Source organism: Anomaloglossus baeobatrachus, chromosome 1 (assembly GCF_048569485.1).
Source record: "Anomaloglossus baeobatrachus isolate aAnoBae1 chromosome 1, aAnoBae1.hap1, whole genome shotgun sequence".
Lineage (NCBI taxonomy): Eukaryota > Metazoa > Chordata > Amphibia > Anura > Aromobatidae > Anomaloglossus > Anomaloglossus baeobatrachus.
The window spans coordinates 372,595,354-372,621,938 of record NC_134353.1 but is presented as its reverse complement, the minus strand read 5'-3'; the positions used below and the strand labels follow the sequence as shown (position 1 = coordinate 372,621,938).

At 48.3% G+C, this 26,585-nt stretch overlaps 1 protein-coding gene across 1 annotated transcript in view; it reads right to left on the bottom strand.

Annotated features, from left to right (window-relative positions):
* Positions 1-26,585, bottom strand: part of MAST3 (microtubule associated serine/threonine kinase 3) — a 234,959-nt gene that overhangs the window by 85,596 nt on the left and 122,778 nt on the right. Inside the window, exons 7-12 of the mRNA XM_075342574.1 lie at positions 21,787-21,944; positions 16,693-16,768; positions 15,361-15,570; positions 15,023-15,124; positions 11,988-12,120; positions 11,824-11,885 (exon numbers count right to left, since the gene is read on the bottom strand). Coding sequence (XP_075198689.1) covers positions 11,824-11,885; positions 11,988-12,120; positions 15,023-15,124; positions 15,361-15,570; positions 16,693-16,768; positions 21,787-21,944 — 741 coding nt within the window. The remainder of the gene's footprint in view (positions 1-11,823; positions 11,886-11,987; positions 12,121-15,022; positions 15,125-15,360; positions 15,571-16,692; positions 16,769-21,786; positions 21,945-26,585) is intronic.

The window sequence follows — 26,585 nt, the reverse complement described above, 5'->3', positions numbered from 1 at the left end:
TCTCCACAGATGGTTATTGGACAACTCTCCTGATAATTATTTTACTGCTGTGTCTGAAATCTTGCAGGGAACACCTGGTCATGGTCTGTTTATGACAAAATGATGTTCTTTCCACTTCTGGATTATAACCCCAAAAGTACGCACTGGAACCTTCAATAGTTTAGCAAATCATTTGTAACCAATGACATTAGTATGTTTTGCAAAAATAAGGTTGCAAAGATCATGAGACAGCTCACTAGTTTTACCAATCATGAGATGTTTCTTTTGCGGCACCTTGGTAATGACACACCTTTTTACAGGCCATCATTTGAACCACCTGATATTGTTCACTAATATTTCACTAAGTGACAGGATTACTTTCTAATTACTGATAGATTTCAGCTGGTCATGATTTTCCATGGCTTTTTGCATCTCTCTTCTTTCAAGTCTTCAATACTTTTCTCTGGTGTCATTTTCTCATAGAACACACAACATTAATTTATGGACATCTATGGTTTGATTTATCTGCTGTGGATTGGCTGGGTTGCTACCATCTGGTAAGAAACTCATGTTAATAGCACCTTTAGAATTATATTTACTTAGAAAATTGGTAATTTAGAAAATTGGTAAATAATTTTTTTTTTCCATTCACCAATTTTCCAATATAATATATATACAGTATATATTATATACAGTGCCTTGAGAAAGTATTCGGCCCCCTTGAATTTTTCAACCTTTTCCCACATTTCAGACTTCAAACAAAGATAAAAAAGAGAATTTTGTTACTTACCGTAAATTCTTTTTCTTATAGTTCCGTATTGGGAGACCCAGACCATGGGTGTTTAGCTTCTGCCTCCGGAGGACACACAAAGTACTACACTTAAAAGTGTAGCTCCTCCCTCTGAGCTTATACACCCCCTGGTAGCCAGTCCTAGCCAGTTTAGTGCAAAAGCTGAAGGAGAATAGCCACCCACAAGTAAAACAGAGTAAGAACCGGAACAAACGGAGACTCTGTCCACGACAACAGCCGGTGATAACACACGGAACAAGAAAATTGCCAACAGGCAACAGGGAGGGGAGCTGGGTCTCCCAATACGGAACTATAAGAAAAATAATTTACGGTAAGTAACAAAATTCTCTTTTTCTTTATCGTTCCTTTGGGAGACCCAGACCATGGGACGTTCCAAAGCTGTCCCTGGGTGGGAATAAACAGAAAAAACTAAGAAGTAGGCGGAGCCTAACTTCACAAGTGGGCGACAGCCGCCTGAAGGATGCGTCTGCCCAAGCTCGCATCTGCCGAAGCATGAGCATGCACTTGGTAGTGCTTCGAAAAGGCATGCAGGCTAGTCCAAGTGGCAGCCTGACAGACTTGTTGAGCCGTAGCCTGGTGCCTAAAAGCCCAAGAGGCACAGACAGCTCTGGTCGAGTGTGCTTTGATCCCCGGCGGGGGAGGCACCTGAGTACTCTGGTAGGCGTCCGAAATGGTCGATCTAATCCAACGGGCCAAGGTCGGCTTAGAAGCAGAGAGACCCTTGCGCCGCCCTGTGGTTAGCACAAAAAGAGAGGTGCACCGCCTAAGCGCAGCGGTGCGAGACACATAGATCCGGAGAGCACGCACCAGATCTAGAGTATGCAGCGCTTTCTTAAAGCGATGAACAGGGGTCGGACAGAAGGAAGGAAAGGAAATATCCTGGTTAAGGTGGAAGGGAGAGACCACCTTAGGAAGAAAGTCCGGGGTTGGACGGAGAACTACCTTGTCTTGGTGAAAAAACAAAAAAGGTGACTCCGAGGAGAGCGCAGCCAAATCAGAGACTCTCCTGAGAGAAGAAGTTATGGCAACTAGAAAGGCCACCTTTTGAGAAAGACGATACAAAGAAACCTCCCTAAGGGGCTCAAAAGGGGGTTTCTGCAATACCGTGAGGACCAAGTTAAGGTCCCAGGGATCCAAGGGCCGCCGATAAAGCGGAATGATGTGAGACGCACCTTGCATGAAGGTGCGGACCTGAGCCAGCCGGGCGAGACGCCGCTGGAACAGCACTGATAGAGCTGAGACTTGTCCCTTGAGAGAGTTGAGGGACAGTCCTAGCTGCAGACCGGACTGTAAAAAAGACAGAAGGGTCGTCAACGAGAATGGCCAAGTAGAATGCCCGGAAGAGCGACACCAGGACAGGAAAATTTTCCAAGTCCTGTGATAGATCTTGACGGAGGAAGACTTACGGGCCCGAGTCATAGTGGAGATGACTTCAGGACGAATACCAGAAGCCGTCAAAATCCAGGACTCAAGAGCCATGCCGTCAATTTGAGTGCCGCAGAATTCGGGCGGAAAAACGGACCTTGCGAGAGCATGTCTGGACGGTCCGGAAGATGCCACGGCATCTCCACGGACAGTTGGAGCAGGTCCGGATACCAAGCTCGCCTGGGCCAGTCCGGTGCAATGAGGATGACTCGACGGCCCTCCATTCTGATCTTGAGCAGGACTCTGGGCAAGAGAGCTAGAGGGGGAAACACGTAGGACAGACGAAACTGGGACCAGTCTTGAACCAGAGCGTCCGCGGCGAAGGCCTGAGGATCGTGGGAGCGAGCCACGTAAACCGGAACCTTGTTGTTGTGACGGGATGCCATTAGGTCCACGTCCGGAGTGCCCCACTTGCGGCAGATTGACTGAAACACTGCCGGGTGCAGGGACCACTCGCCACCGTCCACGGATTGACGGCTGAGATAATCTGCCTCCCAGTTTTGTACGCCAGGGATGTGGACTGCGGATATGGTGGACTTGGAGTCCTCCGCCCACTGAAGAATGCGTTGGACCTCCAACATTGCCAGGCGGCTGCGTGTCCCGCCTTGGTGATTGATGTAGGCAACCGCTGTCGTGTTGTCTGACTGGACTCGAATGTGCCTGCCCGCCAACAGGTGGTGAAAGGCTAGGAGAGCTAGAAGCACAGCTCTGGTTTCCAGCACATTGATTGAGAGGGCTGACTCGGACGGAGTCCAAGTGCCCTGTGCTCTGTGGTACTTCACAAGTGCCGGCAAAGTCTCGAACTACATCCCTAGGTACGTGAGACTCTGGGTCGGAGTCAGAGTGGATTTGGGAAGATTGACAATCCACCCGAATTGGGCTAGGGTGGCGAGAGTGAGCGAAACACTCCGCTGACAGTCTGCGCTGGATGGACCCTTGACCAGAAGGTCGTCCAGATAAGGAAGCACTGCTAACCCCTGGAGGTGCAGGACCGCAATCACTGCTGCCATGACCTTGGTGAATACCCGAGGGGCCGTGGCTAACCCGAAGGGGAGAGCCACGAATTGGAAATTATCCTCTCCTATCGCAAAACGTAACCAACGATGATGTGACACTGCGATTGGCACATGTAGATAGGCATCTCTGATGTCGATGGACGCCAGGAACTCCCCTTGGGTCATAGAGGCAATGACTGATCGCAGAGACTCCATGCGAAAATGCTGCACCCGAACATGCTTGTTGAGAAGCTAGAGATCCAGGATGGGCCGGAAGGTACCGTCCTTTTTTGGAACTAGGAAGAGATTTGAGTAAAAACCTCTGAACCGTTCCTGAGCGAAAACTGGGACAATCACTCAGTTTGCCTGCAAGGACGCCACAGCCTGCGAGAAGGCGGCGGCCTTGGAGCAGGGGGGGGAGTTGAGAGAAAAAAATCTGTTTGGAGGGCTGGAAGAGAATTCTATCCTGTAGCCGTGAGATATGATGTCTCTCACCCACTGATCGGAGACTTGCTTTAACCAAGCGTCGCCAAAGTGGGAGAGCCTGCCACCGACTAAGGACGTGGCTGGAGCGGGCCGAGAGTCATGAGGAAGCTGCCTTAGTGGCAGAACCTCCTGCGGTCTTCTGCGGACGCGCTTTTGGGCGCCAGTTGGATTTCTGATCCTTGGCTGAGTTAGCGGACGAGGCGGAAGGCTTAGAGGATGACCAGTTGGAGGAACGAAAGGAACGAAATCTCGATTGATTCCTACCCTGGGCGGGTTTCCTGGTCTTGGTTTGTGGCATGGAAGTAGCTTCTTTAATGATTTCATCCAGCTGTATGTATGCCTCCTGACACAAAGCAATAAACTGGCTAGGACTGGCTACCAGGGGGTGTATAAGCTCAGAGGGAAGAGCTACACTTTTAAGTTTAGTACTTTTTGTGTCCTCCGGAGGCAGAAGCTAAACACCCATGGTCTGGGTCTCCCAAAGGAACGATAAAGAAAATGTTAATGTTATGGTGAAGAATCAACAAGTGGGACACAATTGTGAAGTTGAACAAAATTTATTGCCTATTTTAAACTTTTGTAAAAAACAAACTGAAAATTGGAGCGTGCAATATTATTCATTCCCTTTACTTTCAGTACAGCAAACTCACTCCAGAAGTTCATTGAGGATTTCTGAATGATCCAATGTTGTCCTAAATGACTGATGATGATAAATATAATCCACCTGTGTGTAATTAGTCTCCGTATAAATGCACCTGCTCTGTGATAGGCTCAGTGTTCTGTTTAAAGCAGAGAGCATTATGAAGACCAAGGAACACAACAGGCAGGACTGTGATACTGTTGTGGAGAAGTTTAAAGCCGGATTTAGTTATAAATAGATTTCCACAACTTTAAACATCCCAAGGAGCACTGTGCAAGCGATCATATTGAAATGGAAGGAGTATCATACCACTGCAAATCTACCAAGACCCGGCTGTCCCTCAAAAATGTCATCTCAAATAAGGAGAAGACTGATCAGATATTCAGCCAAGAGGCCCATGATCACATTGGATTAACTGCAGAGATCTACAGCTGAGGTGGGAGAGTCTGTCCATAGGACAACAATCAGTCGTACATTGCACAAATCTGGCCTTTACGGAAGAGTGGCAAGAAGAAAGCCATTTCTCAAAGATATCCATAAAAAGTATTGTTTAAAGTTTGCCACAAGCCACCTGGGAGACACACAAAACATGTGGAAGAAGATGCTCTGGTCATATGAAACCAAAATCAAACTACTTGGGCACAATGCCAAACGATATGTTTGGTGCAAAAGCAACACAGCTCATCACCCTGAACACACCATCCCCACTGTCAAACATGGTGGTGGCAGCATCATAATTTGGGCCTGCTTTGCTTCAGCAGGGACAGGGAATATGGTTAAAATTGATGGGAAGACGGATGTAGCCAAATACAGCACCATTCTTGAAGAAAACCTGTTGGAGTCTGCAAAAGACCTAAGACTGGGACGAAGATTTGTCTTCCAACAAAACAATGATCCAAACCATAAAGCAATAGCTACAATGGAATGGTTCACAAATAAATGTATGCAAGTGTTAGAATGGCCAAGTCAAAGTCCAGACCTAAACCCAATTGAGAATTTGTGGAAAGAGCTGAAAACTGATGTTCACAAACGCTCTCCATCCAACCTCACTCAGCTCCAGCTGTTTGCAAAGGAAGAATGGGCAAGAATTTCAGTCTCTCGATATACAAAACTGATAGAGACATACCCCAAGCGACTGCAGCTGTAATCACAGCAAAAGGTGGCGCTACAAAGTATTAACTTAAAGGGGACGAATAATATTGCACACCCCAATTTTCAGTTTATTTTTTACAAAAATTTAAAATTAACATTAAATTTCGTTCAACTTTACAATTGTGTCCCACTTGTTGTTGATTCTTCACCATAACATTAAAATTGTTATCATATATACACTGCACAATTTCCTTTTTCCCCTCTTCCCAGTACAGTGAATAGAAAAACTATTTCCACCAAAACCAAGCCCTCATACATCTATGTAGTCGCTAAAATTAAAAAAAAAAAAAAAAGGAGAATTTTGTTACTTACCGTAAATTCTTTTTCTTATAGTTCCGTCATGGGAGACCCAGACCATGGGTGTATAGCTACTGCCTCCGGAGGACACACAAAGTACTACACTCAAAACGTGTAGCTCCTCCCTCCTAGCATATACACCCCCTGCTAGCCAGTCCTAGCCAGTTTAGTGCAAAAGCTGAAGGAGGACATCCACCCACAAAAAGAGACAGAGTAAAACCCGGAAGAACCGGAACCTCTGTCTACAACAATAACAGCCGGTGAAGACACACGGAACAAGAAACCTGCCAACAGGCAATAGGGAGGGTGCTGGGTCTCCCATGACGGAACTATAAGAAAAAGAATTTACGGTAAGTAACAAAATTCTCTTTTTCTTTATCGTTCCTATGGGAGACCCAGACCATGGGACGTTCTAAAGCAGTCCATGGGTGGGAATAAACAGACAACTGAGAAGCAGGCAAAACCTAACTTCACAAATGGGCGACAGACGCCTGAAAGATGCGTCTGCCCAAGCCCGCGTCTGCCAAAGCATGAGCATGCCTTGGGTAGTGCTTCGAAAAAGTATGCAGACTAATTCGAGCTGCAGTCTGACAGACCTACTGAGCCGTAGCCTGGTGCCTGAAAGCCCAAAAGGCACCGACAGGTCTGATCAAATGTGCTCTGATCCCCGGCGGGGAAGGCACTTGAGTACACTTGTAGGCCTCGGAAATGGCCGACCTAAGCCAACGAACCAGGGTCGGCTTAGATGCCGAGAGACCGCTTACGCTGACTAGCAGTCAGCACCAGAGAGAGGTGCACCGCCTAATAACGGCGGTGCGAGACACATAGATCCGGAGCGCCCGCACCAGATCCAGGATATGCAACGCTTCCTCAAAGCGATGAACAGGAGCCGGACAAAAGGAAGGCAGGAAAATTGCCCCGGATAAGGTGGAAGCAGTAACCACCTTAGGGAAAAAAGTCCGGAGTCGGACGGAGACCACCTTGTCTTGATGCAAAAGACCAAAAAAGGGGGCGACTCCGAGAGAGTGCAGCCAGAACTCTCTGGCGGGAAATCATAGCCACTAGAAAGACTACTTTCTGTGAAAGATAAAACAAAGAAACCTCCCTAAGAGGCGCAAAGGGGGGTTTCCGGGAACCGGGAGGACCGGATTAAGGTCCCAGGGCTCCATAGGCCGCCGGAAAGGCGGAATGATGTGAGATGCGCCCTTAAAGGAGCGCACCGGAGCCAGCCGGACGATATGCCGCTGGCACATACTGACAGAGCCGAGACCTGTCCCTTAATGAGGGAAAGTCCTAGCTGTAGACCGGACTGTGGAAGGGACAGGAGGGTCGGCAAGGCCAAAAAGGTCAAAGGACACTTTGGAGCTCAAGTCATAGCGGAGATGACTTCAGGAAGGATACCAGAAGTCGCCAAGATCCAGGACTCAAGAGCTACGCCGTCAATCTGAGAGTCCAGAATTCTGACGGAAAAAACGGACCTTTTGAGAAAAGGTCTGGACGGTCCGGAAGATGCCATGGCAACCCAACGGACAGAAGGAGCAGGTCAGGGTACCAAGCCTGCCTGGGTCAGTCTGGAGTATGAGAATGACCCGACGGCCCTCTTTACTGATCTTGCGCAGGACTCTGGCAAGAGGTAGAGGGTGAAATACGTAAAGAGACGAAACTGGGATCAAACATGAACCAGTGTGTCTACCGCAAACCCTGAGGATTGTGGACCACGGTTGGACAGCTGAAATAGTCTGCCTCGCAGTTTTCACATCTAGGATGTGGGCTGCGGATACGGTGGACTAGGAGTCCCTTGTCCACTGAAGAATGTTGAGCCGCCAACATTGCCAGGCGGCTGAGTGTCCCGCCCTGGAAGTTGATGTAGGAAAACGCTGTCACGTTGTCCGACTGGACTCGAATATGCCTAGCCGCCAACAGATGGTGAAGGCTTAGAGAGCTAGAAATCCAGCTCTGATTTCCAGCACATTGATCCAGAGGGCTGATTCGGACAGAGTCCAAGCGCCCTGCGCTCCACGGTGGAGATATACCGCTCCCAAGACGGATAGACCAGCATCCTGGTGAGGATCACCCGGGACGGGGCCAGGAAGGAGCGTCCCTGAGACAGAGTGGCCGAAGCCACCACTGAAACGAGCCCCTGGTCAGTGGCGAAGCCACCACCCCGTGGAAGGAGGGAGTTCGCTTGTACAGCGGAAAACATCCAGTCTCAGAGGACGCAGGAGAAACTGGGCAAGGAATCGCTTCCATTGACGCCACCATCTGACCAGCACCTGTATTTAGTGTCAGATAGAACGACGTCGACCGCCAGCGGAGGGACTACTGATCGACTAAGAGCAGCTTCACAAGTGCCGACAGAGTCTCGAATTGCGTCCCTGAGAACCTCTGGTTCGAAGTCAGAGTGGACTTGGACAGAATGACAAGCCACCCGAATAGGTTAGAGTGGCGAGAGTGAGCGAAGCATTCTGCTAAGAGTCTGCACTGGATGAAGCCCCGACAAGAAGGCCGTCCAGGGCAAAAGATGCCAATCCCTAGGGGTGCAGGACCCTAATCACAGCTGCCCCAGTGAGAATACTCGAGGGGCCGTGGCTAACCCCAAGGAAAGAGCCACGAATTGGACCACTCCGATTGCAAAACGTAGTCAACGCTGGTGTGAAACTGCGATTGACCCCTGCAGATAGGCATCTCTGATGCCGATGGCTGCTATGGAATCTCCTTGGGTTCTTGATTGATCCGGTGAAAAACACACGGAACAAGACCGAGACTCCATGTGAAAACGCCACACCTGACCATGCTTGAAAAGCTAAAGATCCAGGTCGGAAGGCACCGCCCTCTTCGGGGACTAGGAATAGATTTAAGCAAAAATCTCAGAACTGTTCCCAGTCGGGAACCGGTACAATTACTCCATTGGTCTGCAAGAAATGCCACGGCCTGTGAGAAGGCGGCGGCCTTGGAGCCGGGAGGAGTTGACAGAAAAAATCTGTTTGGCGGGTGGACAGAATTCCATCCTGTAGCCATGGGAGATATAATCCCGCCCCCACTGAACGGAGACGTGTTAGAACCACACGTCGCCAAGTGGAGAGAGCCTGCCACCGACCAAGGAGGTTGTTGGCGTGGCTAGATAGCTCGGAGGAAGCTGACTCAGTGGCAGCATCTCCTGCGGTCTTCTGAAGACGCAGCTTCGAGCCATTTGGTTCTATGAACCTAGGCCGAGCTAGAGGACGAGGCCGAGGGCTTAGAGAACGATCAGATGGAGGAACGGAAACCACCGAAACCTCAACTGATTCCTGCCCTGGACAGGTTCCCTGGTTTAGGTTTGTGGCAAGGAAGAACTCTCCCCGCCAAAAGCTTCCTTAATTTCATCCAGTTGGTCCCGAAGAGACTGGTGCCACCAAAGGGGAGCCCAGCAAGGAACCTCTATAGAGGCATCTGCCTTCCATTTCCGAAGCCACAGGAGCCTGCGGATAGCGAGGAATTTAGCCGAGGCCACCGCAGTGCGGTGTGCAGCATGGCAGACATGGTATAGGATGAAAAGACTGAAGTCTGGAAGTTCAGGCAACCGTTTTGGGCATAGAGTCCCTGTGAGGGAATGCATCTCCTCCAGAGAAGCAGAGAAGGCTACAAAAAAACCGCACTGCTGTAAAGCTGAGGAGAACGAAGCTCCTGCCGCCCCCATACCGACTTGGCCAGAAGGACAACCGGGCGGACCGCAAAACCTTAAGTGAGGAGCCATCAGCCACTGACGTAACGGTCCGGGCTGAGCCACCTGAGGCGAATGAGCCCACTTCTTGACCACCATTGGTGGACAGGGGAAAAACAGTCCTCAGAATCACGCTTCATGGGAAGCGACTGTCAGAGCGGACCCTGGGCTTGGTCACAGGGGCCTGAAAACTGGAGTGGTTAAGGAACACACATTGTGTTCTCCTAGGAAAGGTAACTCCGACGGATTGAGATCCAGTACAAAATTAATGTACCGTGGGATCCTTATAGAGGTGCCGTCAGCCACTGATACAACTATCCGGGCTGAGAGTCTAGACACCGGAGGGACCACCCTTGCGAATGAGTACACTCCTTGACCACCTCTGATGGGAGGGGGAAACAGGCAGCAGAACCCCGCTTTGGGGTCTGCAGGACAGGCTGTGGGCTTGGACGCAGTGGGCCGAAAACTGGAGTGGTTAAGGAACACACTCCTCGTCCTGTTAAAGGTATACTGATGCCTTTCTGCCAGCGGGGAATACTCCCCTGATACAGGCGGATGGAGGTCCAGTACAAGTATAATGGACGCAATCCAATCATTAGCATCTGCGTCACCTACGGACGGATCAATGTACATAAAGTAGCGCCCGAGCCCCTGGTAGAGACATCCTCCTCGTCCAGTGAGTCAGCTCGTAATCGTAGCTGCGGGACGGGGAGGACAGGGGACCCTGCGTCTCCCTGTCAGGAGGACGGGGTCTGAGCCCAGAAGGAGAGTCCTTTGTGAGCTTTGCTGAGCGAGCTGAAGCAGAAAACGCCCTGAGAAGGGGGCTGCATGCTCAGCAGATGCCGGGACAGCCGACCCCTGGAAATAGGATTCCAGCCAACCCAGGGGTCAGCCACCGAAACCGGAGCAGCTGGAGGGACCACTAATGAGCCTCCAAGCTGAGGGGCCACAGTGGTTATGAGCTCGGTACAGCCGTACGAGACTACCTGCAGTGGATAATAAAAACAGCCTGCAGCCTCGCTCTGTGAGACATGCTGCAGAGGTGGGGGCTCTGTCTAGAATGGCCCCCAGCATATATAAACAGATAAAATAAGCAGCTGCACAAACCGGAGGTTGTGGCTGCCAGATCGTTTAAACAGACATGTCTGTGCCCTCCAGTCCCTCAGCCCAGGCCCCCATTCGTCACAATGTGGAATCTCTGTGCCTATGCAGGCACAGAGAACGCTGAGAAAATGGTGACCGGAGCGAGGAGAGGGGGCGGGGCCTACTCTGAGAGCGGCAAATGAGGTAGCCAGGGGAGGGAATCCTTCCTCAGTGAGGAGTGTCCGTTCCCTGTGCTGCACAGCCGCTGGGCGGAGCCACACTGTCCCTCTGCCTGACTGACATGCAGAGACAGTGGAAACCGAAACTAGGCCTCAGGCGAAGCCGGGGCCTAGAGTAAAACATGCGGCCGGCGTGCAGGCACCATCGGCGCAGTTCTCCAGTGAAAACTGGAGAACCGGCCGGAAACGATAACACCAAACATAAAACACACTCCCCCAATAAATAAACATAAAGGACCCCTGGAAAGACCACTTTCTGTGGTAATAACGTCTCATATACTTAGCTTGTGAGACGCAGGTTGCCAGGTTCCTGGGGGGTGATAGCTCCGTCCAGCAGGATCCTGAAAAAGGGCTGCGGATGGAGACCGGTCTCCTGCAAAGCAGTGAGAACCGTGTTGGCTCCCACTTCAAGCCAGAGCCCCAGCATGGGATGGTGAAGGAGCGCGGAATGAGAATGCTCCAGCCTTGGAAAATCAACCTTAACAGCACCGCCGACACAGTGGGGTGAGAAGGGACATGCCGGGAGTCCAGCTGGACCCGCTTTTCTTCCAAATCTTTGATCCAGAAGGAAAAATCAAAAATCAAAATCAGAGAATGCATGTGTGTGTGTGATCCTCCTGAAACACAAAGCATTAAACTGGCTAGGACTGGCTAGCAGGGGGTGTATATGCTAGGAGGGAGGAGCTACACGTTTTGAGTGTAGTACTTTGTGTGTCCTCCGGAGGCAGTAGCTATACACCCATGGTCTGGGTCTCCCATAGGAACGATAAAGAAAAAAGAAGTTACGGCTTTTGAAACAAGGGAAGAAAAAAAAGGGAAAAATGCTAAAAAGAAGAAGTTTTAAAAAAAAGTCACAAGTGATGGAAAATAATATGCTTAACATTAAAGCCTGAATAAACGGTACATTTCTGATGACACATTCCTTTTTTATAAACCCTTGTTCACATGTACATCACAACGTAATTAATGGTGTGATAAAACACATTGTGAAAGACAGATTGCCTGACAGGTCTTACATCTTGAAATTCTTCTTGCTGCAGGGTGGATTCAGAGTCATAATTATCCAGCTGAACAATCTCTGTAAAGAGAAGAAGGTTAGATTAATGCTTTTTACTCAATATTTGGAAATCTCACCAAATCTCAACAAGGATGACATGCCATCAGACAACTTAGAATTCACCTTCTAACGGATCCTTTGTGAGCCCCAACTGGCTGATGATGTAACGTGGGATGTCAGTCTTTATACCCTGGCCCACCTTGGCATGACCCTCGGCAGCCTCTAACAAATGGTAAAACTGCTCTGGATCAAATTCCTAGACAAAAAAAAAAATGGATTCAGACTTAAAGAGAACCCATCATCAGGATTATGCATGTTAAAATAAAGTGATGGCCATAAAGGTGCTGTTAGGCTGTGTGCGCACGCTGCGTTTTTGATGTGTTTTTTTTTCTTGCAGATTTTAATTAATACTGTAAGGAAAAGTGTATCCCACCAAAGTCTATGAGAATCCTTAATTGCTGTGCACATGCTGCAGATTTGTGCGCAGAAAATAACCGCACCATGTCAATTCTTTCTGCGTTTGATATAATCATTGAAGTGCTTGATCACTGCAGTGGATTAGATCTGTAAGAGCTGCATTTGCAGCACTGACACTAATGCGGGCTTTACACGGGACGAGCTATCGTGCGATGTGTCGTCAGGGTCACGGTTTTCGTGACGCACATCCGGCATAGCGCACAACGTCGTCTCGTGTGACACCTCCGTGCGACGCAGTATCACTCACAAATCGTGAGTCGTGTACTCGTCGTTTACTTTCAAAATATCGTTTATTTTTTAATGGCGCCGGTTGTTCATGGTATCTGTGGCAGCACACGTTGCTCCGTGTGACACCACAGGAACGATGAACACAGCTTACCTGCGTCCCGCGGCTCCCGCCGACTATGTGGAAGGAAGGAGGTGGGCGGGATGTTTACATCCCGCTCATCTCCGCCCCTATTGGCCGGCTGCCGTGTGACGTCGCTGTGACGCCGAACGTTCCTCCCACTTCAGGAAGTGGACGTTCGTCGCCCACAGCGAGGTCGTCCGGAAGGTATGTGTGACGGGGGTTAAACGAGTTTGTGCGCCACGGGCAGCGATTTGGCCGTGACGCAAAAACGACGGGGGCGGGTACGATCGCTTATGCTATCGCACGATAGATCGCCTCGTGTAAAGCAGGCATTAGCCTCAAATACTATGCATCCTACATGGTCTGTGAGGCGATCCGTAGCAGAGTAACCCGAGGTCGTCATAGTGATGACCCAGTATTGCCATGGCAGCGATCGAGTCCCTGTGATTGCATGACAGGGACCCAATCACCAGGCAGAGGTAAGCGATACCCTCTCCGAGCCTTCCTGAATGCTGCAACCACGAGTAATTGCAGCATTTAAGGGGTTAAACTTTCAGGAGTGGCACAGGCACCACTCCGGGCAGTGAGAGCAATGTCTCAGCTGGAACTTCAGTCAGAGACCCGTCAGCGATGAGGGGTATAGCAAAGGAACCCCCGCAATCGCCATGCAGTAAAACATGAAAAAAACGAGAAAAACCCCCGAAAAAATGTGATTAAAAAAAAACGTGCTTTGTTGCTGTTTTTCTTGCCAAAACATGCAATTTTGTGGCAGAAAATCTGCACACAAATCTGCAACGTGGGCACATACCCTTATACTGATTTAATAGATGACTTCAGTGAAGAAATCCATAGCTTAATTGTTGTTTAACCAGTATTTGACGTTTGCTAGGTTTTCAGTGCATTGGGGCGGGACTGTAGGTAGGGTCTTCAGCTCCGCTCCACCCTTTCCACCTGCCTCGGGTGTATCTTTTTCCTGTTTTAAACCAAGTCTAAGGCAAAACTTGACACATTGAGCAGAACGAATTGCCATCAAACAAATCTGAATGACCACATCACATGCCAAATTAACCCTAACTATAGATGGGAGTATCTGACACCTCCATCGCTGTAGCTGCACTATGCTACAGGTTTGCCACCAGAAAGCTTGTGCACTAGCTATGAATCTCTGTGGGTTTTCTTCTCTAGGTACACACTGTGTTTTAGTAAAAAAAAAAAAGTTGTTAATCAGGTCTTCGTGTAAGTAACTGGAAACACACTTAAAAGGAATCTGTCACCAGGATTTGACACGACCTGAGAGCATCATAATGTAGAGTCAGTTCCAATATCAGTGATGTATCGCTTGCTAGGATGCTTGCTGAAGATCTCATAAAATCCATTGTTATCAGCAGGAGATTATCACTTCTGGACTTGTAAATCTGCTGCTATTTAGTCCTCCATATTCATGACCTCTGTATAACCCTGACTCCATCACTGATTGGCAGCTTTTTGCCTATGCACAGTGTAACCAAATCTGCCAATCAGTGATGTGGGACAGGTTATACAGGATTTCTATTATCAGCTCAGAGAACTGGTAGACTTGCAACAGATAAAACAAATGGTTTAGGCAAAACTGCAGCATCCAGTAAAGCAGTGAGATTGCCGGTATTAGGGACTCTGCCCCAATAGCATGCTGATCCCAGATGACGAAAGATTACCTCTTTTTTTTTACTTTCTAAGGCTCACCTCACATCAGCAGTATTTTGCCACAAAAGCGGATCCGTCACAAATGCGTTTCAGTTCCATTCATTTCCAATTAAATCGCGTCAAGATCCGGTTGTATATGACGCACGCAATCGCATCTTGCCGCAATTCCATTGAAAATTAATGGAACTAAAACGTATTTGTGACTGATCCAATTTTGCGGCAAAATACTGCTGATGTGAGCGCGACCTACGGAGAACTGAAGTATATGTGATCTCCCAATTACTCTAGACACCATCTTCATCTCGCATGCAATGTATCACCAACACTGTACAGTTGTGACACCTATTTAAGCATGTGTAGGTATTGCTCTCCAGTAAGACAGATTGGCTTAGAAATGGTTTATTAGGAAGCTTCAAAGACTCATGGATAAGGTTTTCTCCTGTGTGTTTTGCACAGGAAGGCGTCCATTTCTCAGAGAATTTGGTGGCCATCAGGAAAGGGATTCTGTGGAAACTTATAAGTGCACATAACGTGGGTCTTAAGCTTCAGTAAAATAAAGGGATACTTGACAACAATTATGTGTAATGGTAACTTCAGACTGTAAAGTTGTTGCGATGTTCAGTTGCTTTGGCAAGAAGGACTTCATTACCAGACACTCGAGGAGTCTTGCGGGACGGGCAATAACCATCAGCAATTTTCTTGCAAGCTGAACAATGAAAGTTACTTCTTCACTCTCAGAGCGATTGTAGGCCTAAAGAAGACAAAAAAGGCAAATGTTACCACTGAGAAGAGCTAGGAGAACATTCACTAAACGCATTTATATTTGTCATAACATGTTGACTATGTAAAGGCCATGTGCGTCTTCTCACTATTCATTCTCTTAAAGCAAATTTCTCTACAGTAACTATAACCCCAAAGGCAAAACACAATTTTATAGATGATATATGAAGAGAGACTAAAGTCACTTATTCCTTAAATATATCTTACATCTTCTAGCATCTTTTCCAATTTCTCCTGCAACTCCACAAAGTATCGAGAGGTAACTAGAGCCCCCTTAGATTTATCCAGACAATCTCGGGCCAGCTCAATGATCTGGTGATGTATAAAGCCGAGGACGCCATCAGCAAGAGGTAAGGTTCGACTAGGGCACAGGTTTGTGATGATGTCTTCGAGCCGCTCCTCCATTTGTGCAGTTGCCTACAGTACAGAAATTATAGGTAAACTACAATTATCAAAAAACAGATCAATGGTAAAATCGCTTGGAAAAAAAACCCAAAATCTTTTGGTCAGGCGCCATGTCCTCTGACTCCACATGCTCCACAGGCCGAGCACTCCAGTGTTCTTTACGAGAGAGAGCCGGTGCCAGGTATCTCTTCAAATCGAACAAGCCCGATCCTTATTTTTCAGGGAACAGCCATAAGGCCTCCATACACATTAAACAGTCAGCCAGCACCCTCATACACACAAGACAGTTGTCTGAACCTGTCCATATAAGTGAGTTCGATCGACCTTAGTCTAAAGAGTATGGAGGGCCCTTAAAAGGGTTGTCCCATACTAGGACAACCATTTATGAAACCATGTGCCCCATCCCTTCCAGCCCACCATCACTCCCTGTGACAGCACCGTTCCAGCTGTGTCATGGCTCGCTTTCCCGAGGCTCACGTAATGTTGTGACATCACACAAGCCCTGAGTCCAATCACAGCCGACTTCTGTCTCGGCACCTTCGGACACAGGAGAAATGAATAGAAGGTGAGCAGCGGCTGTAGTGTTCACTTCCTGTTGATTAACCACTTTTGTCCAAAAGGTGGGGAGACAGAAGCCAGCAGTGATTGGAAGCTGGGGTATCGTAACGCTACGCAAGAAATAACACCGATGGAATGGCGCTACCACCGGAGGTGAATAAAACTTTTTTTTTTATATCTATATCTTACCTGTGGGAATCATGTGGAATCAGAAGAGGTTGTCCTAACAGTGGACAACCCCTTTAAATACTGCCAAGCTACCATAGACTACATAGAATATGTGACGGCATGCGTCACTGTCAGTAAAAAGGTGTCTGCACATACGCCAATTGTTTTGAATGGTAGTTCTGAACATTAACTGAAATACTTTCTCAGCAATTTTGGGAACTCTAATATAAATGAATTGAGACAGCCAGGAACGTGATCCACCTCAGCTGTACTGATAACGTGACAAGGCCATATTTTCGAGACAGGTGCAGGCCCCAAGCAGTGGCATATGTTGTGAATGGGAAAATTAGACAGAAATCAATGAAAATGTCAACTTAATATATGCCACAGATTCCATCATGCACCTACCTTGGGGAACCTTTCCTTGTAAACATGATTCATCATAATGATCTCATTATCAAAATTTGTAGATGCTCGGCCAGGGCTGAAGGTGAAAAGAAAAAAAAAGAAAAAACATTCAGCCAAATCTAAAACTGAACATTAGACAATGTTATAAGCAGTGGCATATTTTAAAGATGTTAACCCCTTAACGACCGCAGGCCGTAAAGGTACGTCCTAAGTGGTCATAATGTAATCACCTGCGGCTGCTGCCAGTGATCCGCGCACATGTCAGCTGATTTGAACAGCTGACGTGTGCCTCTCAGGCACGGGTGGATCCGCGATGCACTCGCGCATGTTAGCCCTTTAAACTGTGATGTAAAAATGTGACATCGCGACTTAAATCCCTGCCAGGGTAAATCTTCACTTACCCGGCTCCATCGGCAGTGCTGTGAGGTAATCACTGTAAGCCAATGGTTATGTGATGATGACAACTCTAGCTATCATAACTTACTTTCTGTTTCACCTGGCTGAGTGCTGCCAGTGACAAGAGGAGAGTATTTCTGGTGATCAGAGCTGTATAGCTGTGATCAAAAGAAATGCACAAGCGATCAGACTGCTGATCCTTATAGTCCCCTAAGGGGTCTAGTAAAATAAAATAAAAACGTCTGATTTTTTTTTAACCCCTTAGATAAAAGGAAAGCTATACATGTTTGGTGTCTACAATCTTGTGCCAACCTGAGGAATCATACCAGCACAGTTTTACGATAAAGTGAAGATGGTGAATAAAATATCCCAAAAGCAATCATGCAATTGCACTTTTTTTTGTAATTTTTCCGCACATGGAATTGTTTTGCCGTTTTCCAGTACACTATGGTAAAACTTATGGTTTCATTTAAAAGTACAACTTGTCCCGGAAAAAACAAGCCCTCATATGGCAAGATTGACGGAAAAAATAAAAAAAGGTTACGGCTCTCGGAAGAAGGGGAGTAACAAACAAAAACAAAAAAAACGGAAAATCAGCCAGGAGTGAAGGGGTTATTTTTACAAAAGAATGTGAGCAAGAATTGCAGGCCACATCATGGAAAGCACAAAAAAGGAATTAAACAAAAACAAAGAAAAAACAAAAGAAAACAAAAAGGAAACTAATACTACAGCACAAGAAATATGAATAGAGCACATGGCAAAGGGTCATATTCTGCAGACTTGCTGGTTTGGAATTCGTGGCAATGTACAATGTCCCTATAAAAAAAAACAAGTGAAAAGAAAGGTAGGAAGGGAAGGAGAGCAAAAAGGAGAAGAGAAGGGAGAAAAAATAAAAGGGAAAAAAGACAAGGCAAGTCTCTAGGATTCATAAACATGAAGCTGTGAGCTTTTTTTTACATTTACACTGTTCTCAGACTTTACGTTTTAGCACTTAAAATCTATCTAATCTATATATATAATTGCCTTATTCTGTCTGTCTGTCTGTCTATCTGTCTGTCTGTCATGCTCCAAAATTGTGTCCTTTCGGTGACATAAAGCTGATTGGCCGCTGGGCTCGCCATGGCCCCGCCCCCCCACACCGATTGGCCGCTCGCCCAGGCTGCGCCCCCACACGGATTGGCCAGCCACTCGCCCAGGCTCCGCCCCCCCCACAGATTGGCCTCTCGCCCCGGCACCCTGCAGGTATTGGCAATTCGGCCACGCCACGCCCCCCTCACGCAATGCACGCTAGCTCTGGCCCCGCCCCCTCCCTCCCCCCGCGCAGTCCCCGAACTGACACGGCTGTCACGGAGGTGAGTACTGTACTCCCCCCCCTCCCCCCCCCCGCGCATTCCCCGAACTGACACGGCTGTCACGGAGGTGAGTACTGTACTCCCCCCCCCCCCCCCCCACCCCCCACCCCCGGCCCCCGCTCGCACGGGAGTGGTGTGGATACGTTGGTAACCATGCTCGCATGGTTACAAGCGCATCAAGGTCCTGCTGCAGCGGAAGATCCAGACGCACACACACAAACATACACACACATCAGATCACACTCACTCTCACACACACACACCTCACACCTCACACCTCACACACACCTCACACACACCTCACATCGCATCCACACACTCACAGGATCCGGCGATATCGCTTGCTTCTCGGCCTCGATACTGTGCTGTTGTGATCTTCCAGGACCTGACGGAGGATCACATTGCCAGAGGCATGTGGTATGTCCGGATGTTGTGAGTATCAGCGCGTATGTGCGATATCGTCAGTGTCTGTGTGTGTGAGTGGATGCGATCGGGTGTGTGTGAGTGGATGCGATCGGGTGTGTGTGAGTGGATGCGATCGGGTGTGTGTGAGTGGATGCGATCGGGTGTGTGTGAGTGGATGCGATCGGGTGTGTGTGAGTGGATGCGATCGGGTGTGTGTGAGTGGATGCGATCGGGTGTGTGTGAGTGGATGCGATCGGGTGTGTGTGAGTGGATGCGATCGGGTGTGTGTGAGTGGATGAGTGGATGCGATCGGGTGTGTGTGAGTGGATGCGATCGGGTGTGTGTGAGTGGATGCGATCGGGTGTGTGTGAGTGGATGCGATCGGGTGTGTGTGAGTGTCGGCAGAGGAGCACGGCGTGCTGGAGGAGGCTGGGAGCAGAGAGGCTGATCATGGGGAAGGCTGGGAGGAGAGAGGCTGATGCTGGGGGAGGCTGGGAGGGGGAGGCTGATGCTGGGGGAGGCTGGGACGAGGGAGGCTGATGCTGGTGGAGGCTGATGCTTGGGGAGGCTGATGCTGGGGGAGGTTGGAAGGAGAGAGGCTAATGCTGGTGGAGGCTGATGCTTGGGGAGGCTGATGCTGGGGGAGACTGGGAGAGGAAGGCTGATGCTGAGGGAGGCTGGGAGGAAGGAGGCTGGGAGGAGAGAGGCTGATCCTGGGGAAGGCTGGGAACGGGAGGCTGATGCTGATGGAGGCTGGAAGGAGAGAGGCTGATGCTGGGGGAGGCTGGAAGGAAAGAGGCTGATGCTGGTGGAGGCTGATGCTTGGGGAGGCTGATGCTGGGGGAGGCTGGGAGCGGAAGGCTGATGCTGAGGGAGGCTGGGAGGGGGAGGCTGGGAGGAAGGAGGCTGGGAGGAGAGAGGCTGATCCTCGGGAAGGCTGGGAATGGGAGGCTGATGCTGAGGGAAGCTGGAAGGAGAGAGGCTGATGCTGGGGGAGGCTGGAAGGAGAGAGGCTGAGGCTGGGAGGAGAGAGGCTGATGCTGGGGAAGGCTGATGCTGAGGGAGGCTGGGAGGGGAAAGCTGATGCTGGGGAAGGCTGGGAGGACGGAGGCTTGGAGGAGAGAGGCTGATCCTGGGGAAGGCTGGGAGAGGGAGGCTGATGCTGGAGGAGGCTGGAAGGAGAGAGGCTGATGCTGGCGGAGGCTGATGCTGGGGGAGGCTGGAAGGAGAGAGGCTGATGCTGGTAGAGGCTGATGCTTGGGGAGGCTGGGAGAGGGAGGCTGATGCTGAGGGAGGCTGGGAGGAGGGAGGCTGGGAGAGGTAGGCTGAGAGAAGAGAGGCTGATGCACACACACACACACACACACACACACACACACACACGCGCGCGCGCACTGCACAACACACCACACACACACACACACTGGGAACCACAAACAACTGCCCTACACAGACACCCACACACACAGACAACGCTGCACACACACAACACCCAACACACAAACACCGCGGCACACACAAATATACGCACATACCGCACAACACACACATTGCACAAAACATACCTCCCCCCAAAACACACCACACACACACAACGCTACAGACACACAGCGCTCCACAAACAACGCAACACACGCAACACACATACAACACCGCTCTCACCCCCCGTCACACCCAGACAACACCCAGAACATGTACAGCGCCTACACAAACACTTGGTAACTACAGACAACAACATCTCTCTCTCTCTAATATATATTTATATATATATATATATATATATATATATATATATATATATATATATATATATATATATATATATATATATATATATATATATATATATATATATATATATATATATATATATATATATATATATATATATATATATATATATATATATATATATATATATATATATATATATATAACAAAAATCATACATGAACTACACAATACGTAAATTCTAGAATACCCGACCTGGTGTAAAGTCAATCGTCACCCCAGTCTTGGGAGCAAGGCATCCTGGAGCACACTTCAGGCTTATAAATTCATGTTTACCATGATCTTAACTAATTCTGAAAGCCACCCTCAGAACATCATGTTGCCATCATGATGCTTTGTAGTAAGGACTGACCAAGTGAGGAACGGTGCGTCATTTTCTCCAGGCATGATACTAGTTGTTCAAGCCAAGAAGCTCAACCTTGCATTAATCAGACCAGTAAATCATTTTTCTCATGGCCTTCTCATAAATTCATCTACAGCAACCACTTACCTTGCTATTTGTAAGCAGTGGTCTTCATCTGACCACTCTACCATAAGACCACGCTCAATCTTCAAGGCCACCATTGGGCTAGTTTCACACATCCAGCTTTTCGCCGGTTTGCCGGATTCGGCGCACGCCAGTACAGTGTATACAGTACAATGGCAACACGACAAGCGCCGGTCACATGCTGTCATGTAACCGAAGCATGTGACCCGGAAGTTGCGGCGCTGCATTTGTATTGTATACACTGTACTGGCGTGCGCCGAATCCGGCAAACCGGCGAAAAGCCGGATGTGTGAAACTAGCCTTAGGGAGAGGCCTTAAGTGTCTCTGACCTTCCTGCATATAACAATAATGACCTGCCACCTAGTGCTTTAGGTCTTTCAAACCTGCAGGAATTATTCTTGGATTCTTTTCAAATTCGGAGCGTAAAAACCCTTTTGAAAAGGTCAATGTACACATTAATATACATGGATCTGAAGGATGCAGAGCAGAAGAGTTAACCATGAAGACAAAAGTTCACTTTATTCAGTATTCATGGAAAGGGCTTTTACTGAATGGGAAAAAAAAATTGCACTTTCCAGATCAGCCAAAGCAATCAGATAAATATAAACAGAACTAGGGTCCAAATTCTTTTACGCTTTTTGCAAATCAAAGCAGACATCTTACCTAAGGCTTCGGGATCGAGGGCGCATGCAAGGAGAGCGCCTTCCATCCTCATCTGTGACGCTCTCTGTGCTCCGGAAGTGTTTCGAAAGAAAGTGCAATTCATCGGCAGTGGGCTGGAAGGGTAGTTGGTGTAGCCTCTCCTGGGAGGAGGAGGAAGACTGCAGAGAAAAAAAACGTACACAAAGAATAAGTAAAGACAACGTGAAAAACAAGAGAGTGTAAAAGTATCTGCTAAAATATTGGGGCACAAAGACTAAAAAAACCCAAACACCACTACTACGAACCTCATTATATTCACTTATATTTCTGCTGCCCAGACAAAGGGCAGCATGAATCGGTGCGTGGCTGTGGAGGCGTTGTGGCGTTTCAGACACAGGTTTGGAAAGTTGACTTCTTTCCCACCCCGCTCGAGTAGGGAGAGACCTTTCAGCCAAATGGACCTGGGCATGGAGAGCGGCGGGGCCACATCAGACTGCTCAGGTCTCTCCTCATGGTCCTCAGCCGGGTTTCTGAAACGCCTGCAATTTGTAGAGCACATCTTGCTGCAATCCTGCAGCCAGGCCTTGATCCATTCTGCCCGTGGCTTAGGCTAGTTTCACACATCCGGCATTTCGCAGGATTGACGGATCCGTCACACTCCAGTACAGTGTAATACAGTACAATGGCATCTCGGCACCTCCGGTCACATGCGGTCATGTGACCGGAGGTGCCGCGTTGCCATTGTACTGTATTACATTGTACTGGAGTGTGACGGATCCGGCAAAATGCCGGATGTGTGAAACCAGCCTTAGGCAGCATGAATCTAATGGGAGATTGCCTTTTAAGTAGCAGGCTGGCGACTTTTTTGTTTGCAATGCCCTTAGCCACAGTTATGTGCCCTTAGCCACAGTTATGTGCACTTCAAATAGTAAAATACTTTCGGAGAGCAGATTTTTACCATTCCCAGCAAGTTTCTGCATCTTCTGTGTGGACTGAAAGTCCCTTGCTCAATGTAAGCCTATGAGAGCTTCCATAGAAATCTCATAAATTTGCATAGAAAAAGTAACTTCTGGTCCACACAGAAGAACTATGATCATGTGGTGCAGAAGAGGATTCTAATGGTGCCGGGAATACAAGACTATTATAATACATGCACTGTGCATGGAATGAACCTAGATGAAAATGGGGGTAGATGGAAAAAAAATTGACAGGTTGCAAACTCCAAATATATATAAGACACAAAAATGTGCAAACGAGTCTGAACAAAAATGCTGCAAACACAAAACATCTAAAGGATCAAAGACTACACTATTAGGATCTTAACTCTTTCTACCGCATGAGAACAACATATTCTGTAGCATTAGACAATGGGCATTGTCAGCACTCACAATCCAATCACCCTTTCAGTACCACTTTGGAGTGCGAGAGGAAATCAGAATACCCAGACTAAACCTAGGCAAATATACAAGAACCATGTCTTGGTCAGTTAGGAACCCAAGACCTTTATGACAAATGAAGCTCATGCTCACTGCAATTCCCCTTTAATTTTTTTATTAGGTTTACTTCGTTTTCTATTAAGGCAAAAGAAAGACTATTTTATGGTCAATTATGAAGAAATTCAGATTTTCATGAAGTCATATGTCTATAGATGACCACACACATTGGATTAAATCACTTAGCGCGTAACAGACATTTTCATTTTTATTTCTTAAATTTATAGTGCACATGAAAATAAGCAATTTTGTAATAATCTTATCAGACAAATTTGTTTCTTTGTCTGCCAGAATTGATCAGTCATTATCAAGATCCGCAATTCTGGGGTAAAATCTGTATTCAGTGAAGACTTTCCCATTACTGAGATAGGAGATGGTGGTTGTTACTGATCCGATTCAATGACAAAAGGACGGGGGAGAGCTAGGGCCAGCCGGGGGAGAGCTAGGGCCAGCCGGGGGAGAGCTAGGGCCAGCCGGGGGAGAGCTAGGGCCAGCCGGGGGAGAGCTAGGGCCAGCCGGGGGAGAGCTAGGGCCAGCCGGGGGAGAGCAAGGGCCAGCCGGGAGAGAGCAAGGGCCAGCCGGGGGAGAGCAAGGGCCAGCCGGGGGAGAGCAAGGGCCAGCCGGGGGAGAGCAAGGGCCAGCCGGGGGAGAGCAAGGGCCAGCCGGGGGAGAGCAAGGGCCAGCCGGGGGAGAGCAAGGGCCAGCCGGGGGAGAGCAAGGGCCAGCCGGGGGAGAGCAAGGGCCAGCCGGGGGAGAGCAAGGGCCAGCCGGGGGAGAGCAAGGGCCAGCCGGGGGAGAGCAAGGGCCAGCCGGGGGAGAGCAAGGGCCAGCCGGGGGAGAGCAAGGGCCAGCCGGGGGAGAGCAAGGGCCAGCCGGGGGAGAGCAAGGGCCAGCCGGGGGAGAGCAAGGGCCAGCCGGGGGAGAGCAAGGGCCAGCCGGGGGAGAGCAAGGGCCAGCCGGGGGAGAGCAAGGGCCAGCCGGGGGAGAGCAAGGGCCAGCCGGGGGAGAGCAAGGGCCAGCCGGGGGAGAGCAAGGGCCAGCCGGGGGAGAGCAAGGGCCAGCCGGGGGAGAGCAAGGGCCAGCCGGGGGAGAGCAAGGGCCAGCCGGGGGAGAGCAAGGGCCAGCCGGGGGAGAGCAAGGGCCAGCCGGGGGAGAGCAAGGGCCAGCCGGGGGAGAGCAAGGGCCAGCCGGGGGAGAGCAAGGGCCAGCCGGGGGAGAGCAAGGGCCAGCCGGGGGAGAGCAAGGGCCAGCCGGGGGAGAGCAAGGGCCAGCCGGGGGAGAGCAAGGGCCAGAGCTCCGCCTCCTCCCTCTTCTATCTACACAGAATCTCATCAGTAACAACTGCCAAGTCCTATTTTGATAATGGAGAAAATCTTCACTGAATCTCTCAGCAAGTTTTTGCTATGTAATTTGATGGGAGCATGAGGTAAGCACTGAGACAATGCTTTCAGCAATGTGTCAGTTATCAGGCTGTGTGCAATTTCAATTCAATGAGTGTTTTATCAGCAGGAGATTATCACTGTCAGACTAGCTGCCAATGTGCTGCCTGGTCCAGCACCCCCCCCCCCCCCCAGCAGTGATTAGCAGCTGTCAATAAACAATGAACACAGAAAGCTGTAGTGTTGGTAGGCTTAGCATTATGAGCTCTGCTACACCTAAAAACTGATCACAAATGATCACGTCTGTAAAGTGCTGTGTAATTAATAGTGCGATATACGCTAAGTGGGTAAGAAATAAATAATTGCTGCACTTTGGGCCTCTTTTCCTACATTATGTCTCACTCAGATGAGGTAGCAAAAATCTGGATACAGGATAGATGGTAATTTTGGTGAAGTCAGACAACTGGGACAAGCGCTGGACTGTTAGAATGGGGTACTCTTATAATGGACAACCGCTCCATTCATTCTCTGTGGAAGTATTGGAGAGAGAAGAGTACACCACTCTAGCAGTCACACAGAAAATGAATATTGGTCTTATGCAGCTAATCTAATTATTGTATGGCAGAACTTTCCTACTAACAATCAGGTTGTGTACATACTGTTCAGTTAATGTTAATCTGTCAGCAGGTTTTTGGTATGTAATCAGAGCAGCATGATGTAGGGGCTGAGGCCCCGATTGCAGTGAAGTATCACTTACTGGAACGTTTGCTGTCATTTGATTAAAATCAGTGTTTTGTCTGCTGCAGATCTACCGATTGTCCGAATAATTAGCTTTGTATAAACCCGCCCACACCACTGATTAGTCGCTTTATGTGTACACTATAAAGTGGCAGAAAGTTGCTAATCTGTAATGTTGGTGGGTTTAGACAGAGGAGGACTACATGGCACAAGACAACTAGTCCTCTAATGATAATCTTCTGCTGATAAAACACTGATTTTCTTGAAACTGCAACAATCAGCCCATTAAGTGATACATCCCTGGAATCAGTGTCTCTGCTCCTACATAATGCATTTCTCAGACTACATAGCAAAAACCTGCTGAAACATTCCCTATAACAGTATGTCCACGCCCTGATTGTTAGGATTAACCCCTTTTTTTTCGCCTTTCTTCTTCTGAGAGACGTAAATTTTTATTTTTCAGTCAATATGGTCATGTGAGGGCTTGTTTTTTGCGGGACGAGTTGTACTTTTAAATTAAACCATAAGTTTTATCATACAGTGTACTGGAAAACAGCAAAAAAATTTCAAGAGCGGAAAAACTGCAAAAAAAGGGCAATTACACAATAATTTTTGGGATATTTTATTCACCATGTTCACTACATGATAAAACTGATGTGTTGGTGCGATGTCTCAGGTCGGTGCGAGTTTGTAAACACCAAACATGTATAAGTTTACTTTTATCTAAAGGGTTAAAAAAAAATTCAAAGTTTGTCCAAAAAAGTGGCGACCAAATAAACGTCATTTTGACGGTTGGATTTGTTTGCCGCTACACCGCTTACTGATCGGATTAATTGATTTCATACAGTTAGGTCCAGAAATATTTGGACAGTGACACAAGTTTTGTTATTTTAGCTGTTTACAAAAACATGTTCAGAAATACAATTATATATATATATAATATGGGCTGAAAGTGCACACTCCCAGCTGCAATATGAGAGTTTTCACATCCAAATCGGAGAAAGGGTTTAGGAATCATAGCTCTGTAATGCATAGCCTCCTCTTTTTCAAGGGACCAAAAGTAATTGGACAAGGGACTCTAAGGGCTGCAATTAACTCTGAAGGCGTCTCCCTCTTTAACCTGTCATCAATGCAGTAGTTAAAAGGTCTGGGGTTGATTACAGGTGTGTGGTTTTGCATTTGGAAGCTGTTGCTGTGACCAGACAACATG